We start from the raw sequence: 20,789 nt of genomic DNA, 5'->3' as shown, positions 1-20,789 counted from the left end.
GGAAATGGCGTGGCAGACATTTTCCTGGTGGTTTCCCGCCTGCGCAAAACACCGGGAATATGGCAATATCGGCCATTTTCCAGGCGATTTGTACAGCGATGCTACCATCGACGGCTCTGGAGAGGTAAGTATTTAATAAATGGGTGCAGGGTACACCCTGTGCCCATTATAGATATGCCCCCCACCTTGAGATTGCAGAGTTTTATTCACTGTGGTGATGAGAGGCTTTTGCAGCAGTTGTACTACTATTCCCTGCCACTAGGCTGTGCCGTGCTGTGAATAAAGAGGTAGCACAGGCAGACTGCGCAACATTGGGAAATATAAAAAACATGAAATACAATACTGTGTATGTCGCAGCTACTAGTGTTTCAGGATTTTGTTGCCACTGAGGGTAATTGAGAGATTTTTTTGAATTGGAAAAATTTAAAATATTTTTCCAGTTCACACCTGACTGCCAGACTTACAATATGACGTCACATACAGTATGGAACAGTAAGTTTAATGACCGACACTGGAAGGGACCAGTCACAGTTTGCCATGAAATTAACAGTTTGCTCCACACTCAATAACTACTCTACAAAGTCTGCCTTCCATTAATGTACTGTAGAACAAAATAATTGTTTTAAAAAAACACTCTAGGCTTAATTTTCGTGGTGTTCATGTGTTTGTTCCGATATTTCGATTCCAAACTGGAACCATGATAAATGCATATCTGTCTTTTATCAAGAGAGAGTGCACTTCTATTACCTTCTATGGGTCAGTTGTAACAAAAATATTATATTATGAAATGTTGGAAGACGCAAAGTTATCCTGACATGAAATATTCATTTTGCAGTCACCAAAGGACATTTGTTCTAGAAGTCATGGGTCGGCACTGCGGGTAAGTTCTCACTGATTACATCTACTCCTGAATGTGCAGTTACAGAATGGAAATGCTGCATGTAGTTCCACTTAATACAGATATGTACAGTATGCTAGCAATCTCTTATTATTATTATTTTTTTTTCTTTTTCTTCTGATTAGACAATAAATATATACTATTCTTAATAAGATGCCATATTTTATGTAAGGGTGTGACTGGAGAATTTAAAAGTAACAGCAAGGGCATAGAGAGGGATGGGGTACTAATCGCCTGGGCTTCTGGAGGGGCCCGGCGGGGGCCTGGATCAGCTGCTAAGGGGGACATCAGCCCGACTCTGACTAGCAGACCCTTAACTTCTTTTGAGTCTCTATGCTGGAACCGGCCCTCTACCAGAGGTCTCATCTCTGTTAAGTGAGGAAGTAAGTCCTAATCGGGACTCTCATGAATTAGCGTGGGAGCGAGTTTCAGGATATTCCATAGATGCTGAGGATTGGATGGAAATTTGGGACAACGGCGCCTCTATTTGCGTTAAACTTAAGGAAAATATTTATAACTTGCTATTTAGATGGTATTATGTTCCTTCCTGACCAAAAGTAATGTTTCCCGATGTCTCGGATAGGTGCTGGAGGGGATGTCGGGGTGGTCTTGTCCGAAAATAACCAAAATATGGCAGGATGTTGTCGATCTCCTTTTGCACTTATTTGATACTACCATTTCTTCTGATCCTCAGCATTTTCTTCTTCCCTTGCCCCTACCCACCCTATCACGGTATCACAATAAGTTGTTCCGACATATCGTATCTGCTGTTATCTGCCAGATAGCAGCTCATTGGAAAAGTCCCGCTCCTTCCCCTATGCAGGCAATGATATCATGTATTTCTTATGTCTACAAGATGGAACACATGACCGCTATATTGCATAATACCTCAAAGTCTTTTGATAAAACATGGTCCCTCTGGCTGATGTACCAAAACATTTCCGCTCCATTCAGCATTTACATTTTTTTTATTATCCTGTTTAGTTTGAGGGATTCTTTTTCTAACTACCCCCCCCCCCTTTTTTTTTTTTGTCTATTCATTTTTCTATTGTTTTCCATTTCTTTTACTATTACTTGCTCTTATTCCTTGATGGTTGGCCACACTGTTGCTGCTAGATATTTTCTGGCTTTTGTAATTTTCTCTTTGTATTTAAAAATTAATCACTTTGTATTGTTGTGTGAATTGTTACAGTTTTTCATCATGAGTATGTTTTAAGCTGTTAACGCTTTGGAAATTTGTCTGTATCTTTATATTGTGATTCGCTTAATAAAAAGTTTATGAAAAGAAAAAGAAAATACGGATGTTTCCTCTAGTCAGAATGTGGGAGGAATATTTGAGAAATTGTAAAAAGCTGAAAGGCGACATGATGATTGCATTATATAATGGTGTAGTGTAGTGTAATGAGGGTTTTAGTTCAGTGTTGTAAAGGTAACTGGGATGCATTAATCGCTCAGTGAGCCTCCATATGCAGCATCAGACACCAGCACACTCCAGGTGGGCACATGATTGATAGATCATTATTGGTGGTTTAGCAACACTGCACAGGGAATAACCCTGCACCTCTTCCCTCATGTTCTAGGTACCTGGCTCTAGTAACTGCTCTTGCATGCGGAGCAGACTGGGTTTTTATTCCTGAGTCTCCACCTGAAGATAACTGGGAGGAACATCTTTGCAGAAGATTAAGTGAGGTATCAAATGCCATTTTTATTTCACTCTCGTGACACTGTAAAGGTGCCTACACATTAGATGATATTTTGCACAATTCGCCCGATTTCGACGCATCGGAACGACAAATCGTGTAAAATAGGTGCAAATCCTGAGTGTCCACTCACGATACCCGCTGGGATACGCGTACCCGCGTTTCATCCGTCGTATCTTCAGATCTTGCCTACAGCAGGCAAGATCTGCCAATCCCGTACACGATGCACTGAAAATCGTTAAGGACGCACAATAGATCGTTGGTCAGATTGAACACTTTTAAGCACCATATTGTGTCCTGGAGTGCCAGGGAGCTGCCAGGGAGAGTTCAAGGGAAATCGTTCACTATACCGCATCGTGAGCACATCGTCTAGTGCACAGGTTCTCAAACTCTGTCCTCAGAACCACAAACAGAGCATGTTTTCCAGATCTCCTCACAGAATCACAAGTGAAATAATTAGCTCCACCTGTGGACCTTTTAAAATGTGTCAGTGAGTAATTATTATTATTATCCTTTATTTATATGTCGCTACAAGTGTTCCGCAGCGCCTTACATAGTACATAGAACTAACAAGTGAACAAGAAACAAGTAACTTACAGTACATTACAGTGCAGGACAAGGACACAATTTATATACATTTCTGCAATAGCAATTAAAGCACTCACAATAAGCAGCCGGGAGTTGGCAGTCATGTGTTAGGTGCCCTAATGGGGAGAAAAGAGTCGAAGAAAATGTAAAAGAGAAGCACATGAGGGAAGAGGTCCCTGCTCATGAGAGCTTACATTCTAAGGGGGGGGGCAGACAGACAGGCGTGACACAGAAGGGGAAGATAGGGAGGAAAGAGCATGAGGTGGGTTAGGATGAGTGCTGGAAGGCCTTGATGAAGTAGTGGGTCTTGAGAGCCCGTTTGAAGATTTGTAGAGAGGTGGAGAGTCTGATAGGGAGAGGGAGAGCATTCCAAAGGTAGGGAGCGGCACTGGCAAAATCTTGGATGCGGGAGTGGGAGGAAGTAATCAGTTGGCAAGAGAGGCGGCATCCATTAGATGAGCGAAGTGGACGGGTAGGAGTGTGAGGGGAGAGAAGGTCAGAAATGTATGTGGGAGAGGATTTGGTGAGGGCTTTGTAGGCGAATGTAAGAACCTTGAATTGGCATCTGAAGGGGAAGGAGAGCCAGTGTAGGGCTTGAAGGAGAGGGGAAGCAGATGTAGAACGTCTGGAGAGGAAGATGAGCCAAGCAGCAGCATTGAGAACTGATTGTAGTGGAGAGAGGTGAGAGACTGGGAGGCCAGCTAGGAGAAGGTTGCAGTAGTCCAATCTGGAGATGACCAGTGAGTGTAATGAATTCACCAGTGTAGCTGCTAGGTGACCTGCAAAACATGTCCTGTGTGGGGTCCTGAGGACCGAGTTTGAGAACCACTGGTCTAGTGTGTACCCACCTTGAGATTGAAAGTAGGGCTTGCTAGTGGGTTTATGTGAGCCAGAAAAACAATGTATATAAAATCTGGGGCTACTAGTGACACACAAATCACAATTCCATTCATACCAATGCAAAACACTGTCTGCTTTTGGTTTATAAAAAGTGTGTTACAGTGCCCCCTGCCTGTCAATGTGTTACTCACACTGCTATTTTCTGTGAATGTGCTAATGACACTGCTATTCTCAGACTAGGGGACGTGGATCAAGACTTAATATTATTATAGTTGCTGAAGGAGCAATTGATCACAATGGCAAACCTATCACATCAGAGGATATTAAAAATGTAAGTAACAACCAATTGATCATATGTTTGGTGTTATCCGCATAATCTGATAAAGATTTCTATTGTTAACTCGCTTCATCTGTCTGAAAACTTTGGCTATAAATATAGGACAGCATTGTAAGTGGGAAATCAGGAAACCATTAGGAATTTCGTTAAATTGAGACATTACATTTGTGATACATCTATCATATCTATATTAATACATGGTGTCATTAACCCTTTATACAGCTGGTTGTAAAACGCCTTGGCTATGACACAAGAGTCACTGTTCTTGGACACGTTCAGCGTGGTGGAACACCGTCAGCCTTTGATCGCATTTTGGTAATTATTACTCTGTGGGGGTAGAACTTATTTGGGCTCCCTGCATTACACACCTGAATCTAATATTATATTATTCTCTGTAATGACAGATGTATTCTGTATTGAAGTGAATTTGTGTTCCTTTCCAAGATGATGATCATTCTACAATTTTATAATTGTTAGAAATATCCACAATGTATATGACACATCGTATTTTACTGCGCATTCCATATAGGAAAGTTGCAGCGATCCTTAGCAATCACTGATATATAAGTCCCTGTCCATATAAGCTACACGCTAAGGCTAGTGATGCATTGGCTCGTCCATCACCCATATACTGTATATCTACAGCCCACATTTGCCACGGGGTAAAGCCAACATCCGTCCAGAATTTAGTGGTTTCATAGAAATTCTAAATCATGAGATATAATTGACTTGCTGAATCGCTGAGTGGGTGTGGAAGGAATAGTACAGAGCCAAACCTAAAGAATAGAATTGGATTAATACACATATGAATGTAGATAAATATAAGCTGTTTGCATTTCAGGAGTTTGATGAAAGTTAAAAATACTAGTTCTCTAGAAAATATGAGTCTGGCTATAGCAGGTGGTGCTTTCTAACACGAAGCGATAAATGAGGCACTACATAGCGGTTACAGTACAATGACTGATACATTAGAAATGACAGAAGGGAAAAGTATTTGGTACTGTATGTGTATTTTGCTGCCTCTTCCTAGGGAAGTCGAATGGGTGTTGAAGCTGTAATGGCCTTATTGGAAGGAACACCAGATACTCCAGCCTGTGTGGTCAGCTTGTCTGGGAATCAAGCAGTCCGCCTGCCTTTAATGGAATGTGTGCAAGTGGTAAGTCATGCCTTCCCAGAGTGTTCTACATAGGCAGCTTTGTTTCATCAGGGAGACCTGAAAACATGTCCGACATGGATATTTATATGCTAAGAAAAGTGAAGATCCTTATGCCATCATTAATGGTTATTTAGGAGCCACAAAATGTGCATGGCCAAAGGTGACAGTGTCTGTGGGGGTGTAAAAGTTTGCACTGGTCTCACTGGACTGTTCCTTTAGTATGTCGGAGAAATATGGCAAAGATTAACAAATCTTTTTATAAGAAAATATGCATGAATTCTTTTTTCATTATTGAAGCTTAATATGCCTGTCATCCCGCTGATCTGATCCACCTTTCATGGTATCCTCTTTTTATGGTATCATGGTATCCTTCTTTCATGGTATCCTCTTTTTATGGTATCATGGTATCCTTCTTTCATGGTATCCTCTTTTTATGGTATCCTTCTTTCATGGTATCCTCTTTTTATGGTATCCTTCTTTCATGGTATCCTCTATTATGGTATCCTTCTTCCATGGTATCCTCTTTTTATGGTATCCTTCTTCCATGGTATCCTCTTTTTATGGTATCATGGTATCCTTCTTTCATGGTATCCTCTTTTTATGGTATCCTTCTTTCATGGTATCCTCTTTGTATGGTATCCTTCTTTCATGGTATCCTCTATTTATGGTATCCTTCTTCCATGGTATCCTCTTTTTATGGTATCCTTCTTCCATGGTATCCTCTTTTTATGGTATCATGGTATCCTTCTTTCATGGTATCCTCTATTTATGGTATCCTTCTTTCATGGTATCCTCTATTTATGGTATCCTTCTTCCATGGTATCCTCTTTTTATGGTATCATGGTATCCTTCTTTCATGGTATCCTCTATTTATGGTATCATGGTATCCTTCTTTCATGGTATCCTCTATTTATGGTATCCTTCTTTCATGGTATCCTCTATTTATGGTATCCTTCTTTCATGGTATCCTCTTTTTATGGTATCTTTCTTTCATGGTATCCTCTATTTATGGTATCCTTCTTCCATGGTATCCTCTTTTTATGGTATCATGGTATCCTTCTTTCATGGTATTCTCTATTTATGGTATCATGGTATCCTTCTTTCATGGTATCCTCTATTTATGGTATCCTTCTTTCATGGTATCCTCTATTTATGGTATCCTTCTTTCATGGTATCCTCTATTTATGGTATCCTTCTTCCATGGTATCCTCTTTTTATGGTATCCTTCTTCCATGGTATCCTCTTTTTATGGTATCATGGTATCCTTCTTTCATGGTATCCTCTATTTATGGTATCCTTCTTTCATGGTATCCTCTTTTTATGGTATCCTTCTTTCATGGTATCCTCTATTTATGGTATCCTTCTTCCATGGTATCCTCTTTTTATGGTATCCTTCTTCCATGGTATCCTCTTTTTATGGTATCATGGTATCCTTCTTTCATGGTATCCTCTTTTTATGGTATCCTTCTTTCATGGTATCCTCTTTGTATGGTATCCTTCTTTCATGGTATCCTCTTTTTATGGTATCATGGTATCCTTCTTTCATGGTATCCTCTTTTTATGGTATCCTTCTTTCATGGTATCCTCTTTGTATGGTATCCTTCTTTCATGGTATCCTCTATTTATGGTATCCTTCTTCCATGGTATCCTCTTTTTATGGTATCCTTCTTCCATGGTATCCTCTTTTTATGGTATCATGGTATCCTTCTTTCATGGTATCCTCTATTTATGGTATCCTTCTTTCATGGTATCCTCTATTTATGGTATCCTTCTTTCATGGTATCCTCTATTTATGGTATCCTTCTTCCATGGTATCCTCTATTTATGGTATCATGGTATCCTTCTTTCATGGTATCCTCTATTTATGGTATCATGGTATCCTTCTTTCATGGTATCCTCTATTTATGGTATCCTTCTTTCATGGTATCCTCTATTTATGGTATCCTTCTTCCATGGTATCCTCTTTTTATGGTATCCTTCTTCCATGGTATCCTCTTTTTATGGTATCATGGTATCCTTCTTTCATGGTATCCTCTTTTTATGGTATCCTTCTTTCATGGTATCCTCTTTGTATGGTATCCTTCTTTCATGGTATCCTCTTTTTATGGTATCATGGTATCCTTCTTCCATGGTATCCTCTTTTTATGGTATCCTTCTTTCAAGGTATCCTCCACAATCTCTATAGTTTAGGATTTGGCCCAGGAACATTGTATTTATTACCCATATGCAGCACTTTCTGTGAAACACTAATCCAGTATATATGGCAATGTCCACATAATGGATAACAGATGTGTGAGATCTATTGCTTGGACTGCTGTGGGTTTTTTCAGGGTAAATTGTAACACTATTCCTTAAATATATAAATATTATAAATTAAGATTTATTATTACCTCGTCTTTCCACACTGTGGCTCATGTAATATGCTGCGAGCTGCAGCCACTGCGGGAACTTCTGCGGGTCATCCCGTATTTTTAAAGCGTCAATCATTTCAAAGGCAAAACCGCTGTAAAAATATGGGAAGTCTCAAAGAAGTTCCCACAGTGACTGCAGCTCACAGTCTATTACCTAAGCCCCAATGCCTTTTATTTCCCCTACTCATTAAATGATGATTTAGCAGGGCTCATCTCATGACTGTAGGAGAAGACACTTTGTGATCACTTCTGTGTGCTAGTTGTTCTCACCAATAACAGGCTGCGAGATCAGCAATTCCAAAGGGCTAAAGATTATTGTAACCTTTTCCTTTTGTTATCAGACCAAGGAGGTGACACAAGCCATGGATGAAAAACGATTCAAGGATGCTGTCAAGTTAAGAGGAAGGTAAAATGTCTGCAAACACCAACTCTGAGCACTATACATTAAGGAAACAATGTTACAGACAGCTATGTACAGTGACATGAAACAGAAGGTTAATAGCTCAAATAATGCATTCCATCATGAACTCATTAAACAAATCGTTGGCTTTTATACTTCTATTAATAACACTTGAGATAATGATGTGACACGATGAGCAACCATCTACACTGACCAGATACATGTACTTTGTATACATAGAAGCCGCCACCTGTGTAACCTCTAATGGGGTCGTTTTCACCCCATTCACACCAAAGGGAGGAAAATAAGACAGTCGGGGGACATTTATAAAAACTGGTGCAAAGGAAAAAGATGCTGTTTTCATTATAACCAATCACAATCCAACTTTTATTTTTTGAGTGTAGAAAAGACCCAGGAAGGAATGATTAATTGTTAATATTAGCAAATGCTATGTATACTGTAATATAATATATTATATGGATCAGATAATTATACTCTCTTTATTTTTGCAGGAGTTTTGAAAATAATTGGAATGTGTACAGGACACTTGCTCATATAAGACCACCTTCTACAAAGGTTTGTAGTCAATTTACATATATTATTATATGTATAATTGTCACTTTTTTAGAGAATTGTGTGTGAACACGGAGATAATCAGGTATGGGTTTAGGTCTCCATGGAATAGATTTTTATATGTCAGCTCCAATTCCATCAAACGGTAATGCATTGATTTAGCCAAAGGTGAGTCGTTGCTGCTTTAAAGTACACTGCCTTAATCATAACATAAATACCTTGCTATTCATAGGATCTACTGAAAAGGACAGTTACCAGGAAGAGAAATATGTCATGTTTATTACTGCAGCAGTCACTTTTCTCATTACTTGCAGAGTGGCTATAACCTGGCTGTGCTGAATGTGGGAGCCCCTGCAGCTGGCATGAATGCCGCCGTGAGATCCACGGTCAGAATTGGCATCATCCAAGGTCACAGGATGTTTGCTGTTCATGATGGATTTGAAGGTCTTGCTAGAGGACAGGTACTTTTATTTGTTTTTTGTTTGTTTTTTATTAACAAATGTAATTAGCTTGAAATAGCTGAGAGAATGATGGTTTTAATGTCTTACATCACAAATTACAATAACATTTGCATAATGTACACCAAAGATTTATAAACTTTGACTCCACCACACGCTAGACATTGGAATGTTCCCATTTCTTCTTTCTCCACTAGGGGGCACAGGGACAACTCTGGGTATAGCCTGGAGAGGAGAGACTGGGCACCAAATGGTTAAATAATTTTACCCACAAGCCCCAGGCTCCTCTCCTCTATACCCTGCTCCCAAGCACTGGACCTCAGTTTTAAGTTAGTTGCTGGTAGGAGCGGGGCATCGGTTATTAGAGTTCAACTGTAGGTGGTTTTGTGATTTTAATTTTTTTAATTCTTTATACCATAGTTTATTTATGACTGGGCAGCGGAAGGCGTCCTATAGGACGCCCCCACTGCCGCCCCAGGGCTGGTGGCTGCAGCACTGGCGACTGGGTCAGTGACATGAGCCGCGGGGCTCCCATTACTGCCAGAAACACACAGCACTCGCCAGCCGCAGCCGGCGCTCTGAGAAGGATTAAAGGTAAGCCGGCTCCATGCATGCAGGGAACCATGATACAGCGGCTTACACTGCCGGAGCTGGATACCTCCGGCGGTGCTGGCAGTGCAGGCACCCGGTCTGACCGCGCTTTGACACTAGACCACCAGGGACACTTTATGTAAAAGGGGCTGCTCGATGCAGCAATGACAGGTCCCTGGGATTGAGACCAGCAGGGGGAGCAGGCGCTTCCCTGTTAGCTCCTCCCCCAAGCCTGAGGCGCACTTTCCCTCCGCAGCAGTAAGCTACAGGCTCATCCTCCCTTCTCTCCTCCCCCTACAGAACATTGAGAGGCCATTTTATATCATTGCCTCAGCGTTGGAGAGAAGCACTGGGCTCCAGTCTCCTCTCAAAGCCTGCTCCCAGCAGCTGTGCTAGAGTTATTACTCTTTCCTGCTAATTTAGACTGGTTTGTTGAGCATTGCCCACTATCTACATTGAGTGGTCTGTGTGGTGTATGTGTTTTTTCATCATATCTGTGCCGCTGGGGCTGGTCACTGGGGAAAATCCCTTTCAGGGATGGATACAGTTTGATTGTATTGACAGCTTGCTGCCTTTAACTTTCATATAATTCTGTATATTGTATACTGCACAAATTATATACTACACTGCTAAAGACCCTTGTTTGCTTACACCTCACTAGCTATTTGGTGTGTAGTTTTTTCTGCGACTACAAAATGTCTAGCTATAGATTCTGGACTGTAACCTCTAAGGTTTCTGCTTCTGCAGTTGCTGCCAGATGAGCTCTTTGGCTGCGCACTTGGAAAGCGGATACAGAATCTGAAGTCTCGGGCAGCTCTTCCTTATTCGTGTAACGTCCTATTGGGTCCTGAACTGGACAAAATCATGACTATGTTGGCAGCCTCCAAACCAGCTTTTCTGCCGTCTGTCACCCAGGACTTTAGTATCTCGTTCCTTTCGTCCGCAGGATAAGGCCAGAGATCAGCTGTTTCCAAGAGCACAGGGTTTTGCCTCCAGAAGCTTCAAGCCCAGAGGTAAGCAGGCCTGGTCTACCAGACGTCCAGCTGCCAAGATAGTGGACAAGCCTGCCGCATGATCTCTGAGTGGGAGGTCGGCTTCTTCGCCTTTCGGCAGTGTGGGACCACAACAGACGCTTGGGTCAAGGACTTTGTGTCTCGAGGTTAAGCCCTTACTTTTCAACAGCGTCCATCTTCCATGTTTTTTTCCACCGGTCTTCCTGCTCAACCAGAAAAGGCAGAAGCTCTCTCATGGCCTCAGGGATCGTCATTCCTGTTCCCCCGTCCCAGAGAGGGTTAGGCTTTTACGGAAGTTTCTCCGCATTACCAAATTCCGTATGGAGTCCCTTCGGTCCATCATCTTCGCTTTGGAGCCAGGGGACTTTATGGCGTCTTTGGATATACAGAATGCTTATTTGCATATCCCTATACGAACCAATTACCAATGTTTCCTCAGGTTTGCAGTACAAACCAACCACTACCAATTTCAAGCACTACCCTTTGGTCCGTCTACGGCCCCTCGTGTGTTCACGAAGGTCATGGCAGCACATCTACGATGCAGGGGCATCAGGATTATACCATACCTGGACGACTTGCTTCTCTTAGCGCAGTCTCCAGAGGTGCTCAGGGATCACATTCATCTAACGATACAGCTTCTTTAATCACATAGATGGATAATCAACTGGAAGAAGTCAACGCTATCTCCATCCCAGGAGATGCTCCACCTGGGAGCCTTGTTGGATTTCAAAACTCAGAGTCTTCCTTCCTCTAGACAAGATCTTTTAATTACAAACCAAAATTCACAACTTTCTCCAGTCTGCAGAAAGTATCCATTCACTCATGTATGCAAATTCTGGGGTTCTTAGTTTCGACTTTCGACATGGTGGGGCACGTACAGTTTCACACTCTGCCTCTCCAGGGACTCATTCTGAGGCTTTTGGTCAAGTCTCCGAACCTCAAGGCTCAGACTTTAATTCTCCCCCATGAAGTTCCTCTCTCCCTACTGTGCTGGCTTCAGCGTTCTCATTTGGACAAGGTACGCCCCTTTTGGATCCAGGACTGGGTCCTTCTCACCACCGATGCAAGCCTTCTGGGGTGGAATCTGTAACTTGTCAGCTCACCTTTCAGGGCTGTTGGACGAATCAGGAAAGCCAGCTTTCCATAAACATTGCGGAGATTCGGGCCGTGTACAGGGCTCTGTGTCAGGCACAGCACCTCCTTCGGAGACATCCAGTGAAGATGCAGTCGGACAACGCAACCGCAGTGGCCTATACGAATCACCAGGGCGGCACTTGCAGTCAAGGAGCCTTGCAAGAAGTAAGTAAAATTATCCGCTGAGCTGCGCGACATCTTCCAGCACGGTCTGCAGTCTTCCTCCCGGGAGTACAAAATTGGGAAGCGGACTTAAGTCGTTAGGACATACATGCCGGAGAGTGGGCGTTACATCCTGACGTCTTCCAGCTGTTAGTCCATCACTGGGGCGTACCAGACATCGACATGATGGCGTCTCGCTACAATCATCAGCTGCCAGGGTCCAGGAGCTCTCCTGGTAGATGCACTGGCAGTTCCGTGGACCTTTCCACTGGTTTATGTATTTCCTCTAATATCAATGATTCTCTCGGGTCATTCGCAACTTGAAGCTGGAAGGAGGCATTCTGATCCTGGTGGCTCCGGATTGGCCTCGACGTTTGTGGTACGCAGATCTCCTGGGCCTGTCCGTAGACGCTCCTCTACGGCTGCCACTACGGCTGGATCTGCTGCCCCAAGGCCCATGTCTACTTCCGGACCTGGCCAGACTCACTTTGCTGGGGTGGCTCTTAAGACATCCATCCTAAGAGCAAAAGGATTCTCTAGAAGAGTTGTTCGGACCATGTTGCAGGCCAGAAAGCCTTCTGCGTGTGTTTATCACAGGATTTGGTGTACCTACTTTACATGGTGCGCGACCAGGGTTTTTAATCCCATGCCTTTTCGTCTTTTCCGGATCTTTTCCTTTCTACAGACAGGTCTGGACTTAGGCCTCCAGCTTTCGTCCTCAAAGGTTTCGGCTTATCCTTTTTCAAAGATAAATAACTCTGCTTCCTGAAGTGAGAACTTTTTCCAGGGTGTGCTTTATGTGCAGCCACCGTTTATTTTTCCTGTGGCTCCCTGGGATCTTTCCTTGGTTCTCAGTGCTCTCCAGTCTGCTCCCTTTGAACCGTTACAGATGGTTGATTTGCATTGGCTCACATGGAACTCTGTGTTTCTCTTGGCCATCACATCAGCTTGGAGCTTCTGGAATTTGAGAGCTCTCTCCTGTCGCTCTCCATTTCTTGTATTCCATTCTGACAGGGCTGTCTTAAGGACTCACCTAGGCTACCTTCCCAAGGTAGTGTCCTGGTTTAATATTAATGAGGAAATTGTGGTTCCTGCATTTCAGTCTTCGGATCCATCTCACCCTGAGGCTTCATTGAATGTGGTGAGGTTTCATAAGTCGGACTCTCTTTTTGTCTTGTACGATTTTCAGAAGAAAGGATGGCCAGCTACTAAGCAGACCTTAGCTCGCTGACTTCGATTTACCATTCGCCAGGCTTACTCGGCGAACCTACCTGCTCCTGCCATAGTGACGGCCCATTCCACCCGGTCAGTGTGGACTTCATGGGCAGCACACTCTGTGGCTTCTGTAGAACAGCTCTGTAAGGCTGCCACATCGTCGGTGACTAATACTTTTATAAAATTTTAAATTTTTGACACTATTGCGTCGTCTTTTTCTCCGACTCCATAGGAGGCACAGGGCGCCCACCCTGTGGCAACTGTCTGCCGGGGGGTGTTTCCTTGGTGACCAGTCCGGCTGTACTTCCATGATATGTATGGTTCTGTATGTATGCCGGCCTTCCTTCTCCTCTGCTTCGCTCCTGCCGCGGATTTGCAAACTAAACTAAACTCCAGTGTCTGGGAGTGGGGTATAGAGGAGAGGACGCTGGGGCTTGTGGGTAAATTGATTTAACCATTTGGTGCCCAGTCTCTCCTCTCCAGGCTATACCCAGAGTTGTCCTTGTGTCCCCTATGAAGTCGAAGAAAGAGACTTAACAGGTAAGACATAAGTCTCCTTTTTACCATAAAATGGATCATCCATAGCTCAGTAATGCTTAAGTCCAGCTTTTGTTGAGAACCACTGCTGAACACTGTAAAAAGACCAATATTCTCACCTTAATCATTGTTCATTAATTAATCATTATTCTATCTACCAACATGGTAAAATCCACCAACATAAACACAAGCAACAACAAGAATTTGATTATTTAAGTTCTCTACAGCCACTTGCTCCATCAGTATGTTGACTCCTCATTATTAGCCATGCTAGGTCTGGCAAATTTTGACCTGGGTGGCAAGCAACAAAATTGTTAAATCTAAATTGACAAATACAGCGCTGTTCAGGGACACCTAAATATGTAACTGAACCAAGTAACACTGTAGTTCTCTAGAAATTTATGAGGAGGTGATTTAAATAAATTATATTAACAATATATTATTAACACTATTGAAACAAACATAAATCTGTATATAACTATATGTTTGTATATCCATACGTCATAGGTCAAAAGGAGGCAGAATTGTATTGTTTTGTGAGTGAAGACACATATGTGTATCTCTGATTCAACATATGCTAGATATTGAATATTAAATTATATTGTTTATTACTTGGATTATGCAGATTTATTATATGTCACCTGTAGTCTCTGATGTATTTTGGAATGATAGAGGCAAATAATAAACTGTTCAAATTAGGGATGTGCAGGCACGGATAGGTTCGAGTTTGCACGCTGAGTTCGGATTTTTCCCTCCAAAAAAACGGAACTCAGAAAGAGGCAAAACGTCATCTTACGTGGACAAACATCATCATTCCTGGACTTTGTCCTAGTATTCATGGACTCATAAATGCAGATTTTTGTCTTACCTCTAAAATCCTTTTTTTTCTAAGTAAGATAGGACCAAATCGACTCCAGTACTAGGTGTATAAGCAGACCATAAGAATTACACTCCACATATGGCGCAAGAGAAGAGACGCTGTGAAGCTGTCACCATTTCCCACTTCTATATGCCACATCAGTGATTCTGCTTTTGAGCAGTAGATGGGAGAAGTAATGATTTAGGTGACAGGACTACTAGGAGATGTTCAGCTCTCAACCATAAAATAGCAGCTGTGATATACAGGTCGAGTCTCCCATATCCAAATATTCCGAAATACGGAATATTCCGAAATACGGAATATTTTCAGCTTGACTGAGATAATGAAACCTTTGATTTTTGATGGTTTAATGTACATAAACTTTGTCTAAGGCACAAATTATTAAAAAGATTGTATAAAATAACCTTCAGGCTGTGTGTATAAGGTGTATATGAAACATAAATGAATTTCATGTATGTACACAAACTTTTTTTGATGCACAAAATTATAAAAAATATTGTCTAAAATTACCTGCAGGCTGTGTGTATAAGGTGTATATAACACATAAATGCATTCAGTGTGTATATTTGGGTCCCATTTCCAAGACATTTCATTATAATATGCAATTATTCCAAAATACGGAATATTCCGATATCCAAAATACCCCTTGTCCCAAGCATTTTGGATATGGGAGACTCAACCTGTATATGTAGGGGGCCACCTTGTGGTGGAATTATATCATTTACTTTGACATATGTCGTAGTAGTTTGTTCAGTGTGAAATTATGTCTCCTCATAGAGAATTTTTAATATTGAACAAAAAAACATTTGCACTGAGAGAGATATGTCATATTTTATAGATCATACAATTTATTCAGAGGTATAGTCCACTGACAGCTAAATCTATGTATTGTAGAATTGTCAGAATAATAATAACCTCTGTTTTTTGGATCGTACAATCAGCGTCTGGGAACTCGGAAAAGGTTAGTTCATTTGGAAACAATAAAATGTTATTGGGTTCAATTAAATGATAATTGATTGTGCCAATCTACTGACATTTAGCAAACCCAATACATTTCACAATGAAACAACCAAATTTGCATGTATGAGCAATTTTTAAACACACTGATTTGTAACAATTCTGAGCCTCTTTCCTAATACTAATTTCAATCACCGTAACCTAGTGTAAGTTTTATAATACTCTTCAAGTATTCACTGCCTTTGTAATTACACTGGAATCCGCATTGTGTGTGACAAACCTAATCACAATTTTAACGTATTTTTTTTCGAAAACGTTTACATTTTCCATTCATTATCATTTTGGTTAATATTTTAAACCATTATCGGCTGCCACCAAATAGCAAGAAGTGCAGATGGCTGACCCCACATACAGGGAACAGGTGAGGGAAAAGTGGTGCAGCCAGGAATGACAGGAGCCTTTCTACTGGGTTCCTCTGAATAGTCCATGGAATAGGGGGGTGGTTCCGTTGCTGTCTTTGGCCTCTAGGTGCTGGGTTGTATGGTAATTTCTACAAGTGGATATCCTGAAATATGTGGGAGAGAGAGTGCAGCGTATGTATCACAGTGGTATTGATATGGAGCCTGATTCCGATGTGGACAGTATTGCACAACCGAAAGGGAAGCTGCTGTGCAAAGCCGTCCAACTATAATGCAAATGCAGCAGGAGGTGTCAGTAGGCTATAGACACCTCCTGTATGCATCTGCAGTCCGAGTGCAGCGTCTGTAGACACTACTTTGGATCACCATTGCGACCATCTGTTGCGATGGTCGCTGCCCTTGGTCAGGCTACGTAAGCCGAAGTATTCTCAGTGTGGTCCTGGTCGCCACCCCAAAACGCTGCAGCATGTCAATCGTGCTGCAGCTAAGGGGGGGCTGATGGCCTGATTCAGCAAGGATCACTATTCTGCTCATACGCACGCAACGCAGTTACTAATATCAGTGGTGATATGCAAATGTCTGCATTCGCATTGCGATCGCAGCCTAACAAGGACACCCACTTCCCCTTACTCACATCAGTATACTTTTGCAACATAGTGAAATAATCGGTAACATCGGACCCATGCGCACAGTTAAAGCAGGTCAGACCTCACTCAGGAATTGCTAACTTCAGCGCACGCTATGAGGCCTCAGGCTGCGTATGGTATCGCAATGGCTAATTTCTGCAGCCTATGCAACGGCATTGAAACGCACTGGCACGCCTGCGTTCGCCCGGCCACATCCCCCCGTCACCACTCACAAACGGCACTTCCTGTCAATCACTCTGCGATGTGTTTGCATGGTCACTGCAGTCCCGATCGCAGCATCTGGTTCGCGCACTGCGATGCGTACACATGCGCAGTGCGAAATAATAGGCCGATTTGTGTGTGATTAAGCAACTGCAATCCAAGCTGTGTCAGGCCCTGATAGCGATCATGCAGGACCCGTTCTACACACGCGCAGACCCACAGCAATCAGATAAACCATCTTGTTTACCTACATATTGGACAAACTTGCAACGTTGTCCTCTCAATGGTTGCTCTCTCTGTTGTTCTGTAGTCTTCTTATTCCTTAACAATGTCAAAGGAAGACTAAATAGGTCAATTTTGTGTTTTATAGACAATGTACGATATACACCCACGTGTAAATATGCCTTGGACATTTATTTGATAACCCGATGTCTGTCAGCATTGGAATACTCCGAAAATGTTATTTGGTTTGAAAGGATACCCAATAATTAAACACCAATAGCTTAGATTTGAAAAACAATGTTCAATTCATTGTAATATTATAACTGGTTAAAAATAAACTCTTCTCTCTCTCCCATATAAAAATGTGTGTGTGTGTGTATATATACATTTATATTTAAACGGGTAGAATATTTGGGGATATCCACTTGGAGAAATTTCCATACAACCCAACACATAGAGGCCAAGGAGAGTGCCCCCCCCTTACAGCAAGAACCAGCTTTACAGTTGTGTTCGCCTCCTTTAAACTGGTACTTTACATTCCATTGACAGCTGTTGTTGACTGTAATGTCTTAGGGGAGTAGTCATTTTAAATGACAAGGGGAAATATTACAGACTAATGTTCAATGTCAGATGTCAAAGTGTTTAACTGTACATAGGGGAAGATGTATGAATGGCCGACGTGGGGAAGAAGTGGTATCAGCGCACATTATGTGCGCTCATACCGCTTCTCCCCCATGTATCTTTCTGGGGTTCGTGTTAAATTACACGGGCGCTATGCACCCCTGTCATTATCGGCGCTGCTATCTACAAGATAGCGCCGATATACTGGGCAATGTATGAACGGTCAGTGGCACTTTTTCGACAGCTGCAGCTATTGATACTGACGGCTGCAGCTGTCGTTGCCCTATCACCACAGCAGGGACATCAACGGTAAATCTGGGGGATGATCTGTTTTATAGCGGCACGCATCGTGCTGCTATAACTCTTCCTGCTTCGCCTCTTTACCTCTATAACTTTCAAGTACCGTGAAACATCATAAACCATTGGAATTCATATTAGAACTGCCATGGTGACCAGAAAAATCTCTTTTACAAGGCAGTGCCCGAGTCCTGTGTACAAGATCATGTACAAACCCTACAGCACATCCAGCACATTTAAAAACAAAAACCATGACTGACAATCTGTGAAGCCAATTTTTATGCTTCTCTTATATGTTTTACATGTAAACCTAGGGGAAACACTTTGAGACTCTCTCTCTTCTTTTCGGCTTTGTAAAGAGTAGGATACAGTGACATCCTCCACCGACAAGCATTGAAGGAGTTCAAAACATAAGATCAAAACATAATTACATTTTGATTTATACATTTTGTAATTGATTATGTTCTTTGTTCGAATACCTGACTGACACAACCATGAAGTTGAGTGTAGGATGAGGAAGGTTATTGGTAAATACTTATGATCACGGAATCATCTGAATTTGTTAATGTATATTCTAGAACGCTGCAGATCTAGAGGCTTGGTTTGCATGTTTATATTTTTATATTTATTTCTCTGCCAGATTGAAGAAATTGGTTGGGGCGGTGTTGGTGGGTGGACAGGACAAGGAGGTTCACGGCTTGGAACCAAAAGGTGACACATTCTGGGTTTTTTGGGGGGGATTTTTTCCAACTGCATGAATTTGGTGTTTTCCAAACATTTACAGTTTACCTACGCTAGTAGATAAATATGGATGTAATCATGGATCTCATGCAATAACTAACACGTTTCTCTCCAAACTTTGGTATTTTTACTCATTATTGTCTAAATATAAAAGAGTTTATAATCTGTCTGGTTACACAAGTGCATTGGTCCAATCACCCGTCCAATCAGATGAAGTCCACATAATTTTTGATTGTCCAACAAATTTAATACACTGACTAAAGTGAGGAAAGTCACCATATTCTTTGAAACTTGGGAAAGTTACATAAATTATCTCTCACTTTTTATAAAACATCGGCTCCTGAGATGTTGCGCCACTTGGTATGAGCTGCGTTTCATATCTAATTACCGTCCTATTAGATTATTCCCACCTTCGTTTCAGGGTAAATCCCTATTTGTGGTAATATACCTTTGGGGACTTGTGTACTCTTTTATTTTGACCCCTTCCCTGGGCTTTGTAGCAGGTGAGTGGTGCTCATGTGGTCAGTCACAGTACTTGGAAGGGTGTGGTTTTTTTTATACATTTTGTCCATGGTTGAATATCTGGTTACTAATGTTTTGTTTATTCCACAATTATGACCCTGTTTCAGAGTTACGGGTACAGGGATGGGAGAACTACAGTGTCTAAATAGACAGTCAAAAGATCAACACCAGATGGTTGACATGCAAATGGTCGACATGGGTTTAAGTCAACTAATCAAATTGTCGACATGGTCAAAAGGTCAAAACGTCATTTTTTATTATTTTTAGGGTTAGGCTTAGGAGGGTTAGGCTTAGGCACTTGACAGAGGGTTAGGCTGCGGAAGGGAACTGTTAGGGTTTCTCCCTGTGTTTGCGTGGGTTTCCTCCGGGTACTTCGGTTTCCTCTCACACTCCAAAAACATACTGGTAGGCTAATTGGCAACCAACAAAAATTAACCCTAGTGTGTGTGTGCGTGTGTGTATGTGGTTGGGAATATAGATTGTAAGCTGCACTGGGGCAGGGACTGATGTGAATGGACAAATATTCTCTCTGTAAAGCGCTGCGGAATATGCGTGCACTATATAAATAACTGGTAATAAGGGGATGGTTAGTGTTAGGCACCAGGGGGAGGGTTAGGATTAGGCACTAGAGGAAGGCTGGGTGAGGATTAGTGTTAAAATAACCAAAAAAATTAATCGACCTTTTGACTATGTCGACCATTTAAATCGACCTTTTGACCCTGTTGACCACCAATTTATTGCCTGTCTAACATGTGGTGTCAATTTTTTTTTGGGGCTGTCTATCTAAATAGTGTAGATCTTTCAATCCACGCCCAGCGTTAGAAGCAGATAACAAAAAAAGAGCAAAAAGGGAGCAATTAGCTCCTTTAACAAATCATGTTGCCCCTTACATTGCAACATGATTTGTTAGGTGTAAGGTTTGCAAATACATTTTATTTTTGCATGCAGGGTAAATACTGGCTGCTCTTGCATATAGCAAGCAATACTGGGCAGCTATTCTCCTAAACTGATATGTAGAATTAGCACGCCCTTCCCAGCTATAAGTCTCATATTTGAAATCTCTCCCATGTGCAATGCAACATGGGTTTGTCAAGGTGCAAACTGCTCCTTCTGTTGCTCTTTTTTTAGAGTTGCTCTTAACTCTGAATCAAGCCCCGTATCGGGATGTTGCATCCCCAAATGGATGTATCTTTTACAAAACAGATGTATAACATTTACATTCATGTTACTATTATTCTGATATCTCTTCCCAGGCTAGGATAGAGGTTG

General features: G+C 41.9%; 1 protein-coding gene across 3 annotated transcripts in view; it reads left to right on the top strand.

Moving 5' to 3' along the window:
* Positions 1 to 20,789, top strand: part of PFKM (phosphofructokinase, muscle) — a 95,063-nt gene that overhangs the window by 52,116 nt on the left and 22,158 nt on the right. For all 3 annotated transcript variants that reach the window (XM_088465950.1, XM_088465949.1, XM_088465948.1), the window contains exons 8-16: positions 836 to 880; positions 2,479 to 2,587; positions 4,262 to 4,357; positions 4,586 to 4,678; positions 5,394 to 5,519; positions 8,272 to 8,336; positions 8,843 to 8,906; positions 9,218 to 9,364; positions 18,898 to 18,968. In XM_088465950.1, the coding sequence (XP_088322076.1) occupies positions 836 to 880; positions 2,479 to 2,587; positions 4,262 to 4,357; positions 4,586 to 4,678; positions 5,394 to 5,519; positions 8,272 to 8,336; positions 8,843 to 8,906; positions 9,218 to 9,364; positions 18,898 to 18,968 (816 nt within the window). The remainder of the gene's footprint in view (positions 1 to 835; positions 881 to 2,478; positions 2,588 to 4,261; positions 4,358 to 4,585; positions 4,679 to 5,393; positions 5,520 to 8,271; positions 8,337 to 8,842; positions 8,907 to 9,217; positions 9,365 to 18,897; positions 18,969 to 20,789) is intronic.

Source organism: Taudactylus pleione, unplaced genomic scaffold (genome assembly GCF_031769625.1).
Source record: "Taudactylus pleione unplaced genomic scaffold, aTauple2 ptg000065l, whole genome shotgun sequence".
NCBI lineage: Eukaryota > Metazoa > Chordata > Amphibia > Anura > Myobatrachidae > Taudactylus > Taudactylus pleione.
Note: the sequence above shows the minus strand (reverse complement) of the source record. Positions and strands in the feature narration are given on the sequence as shown.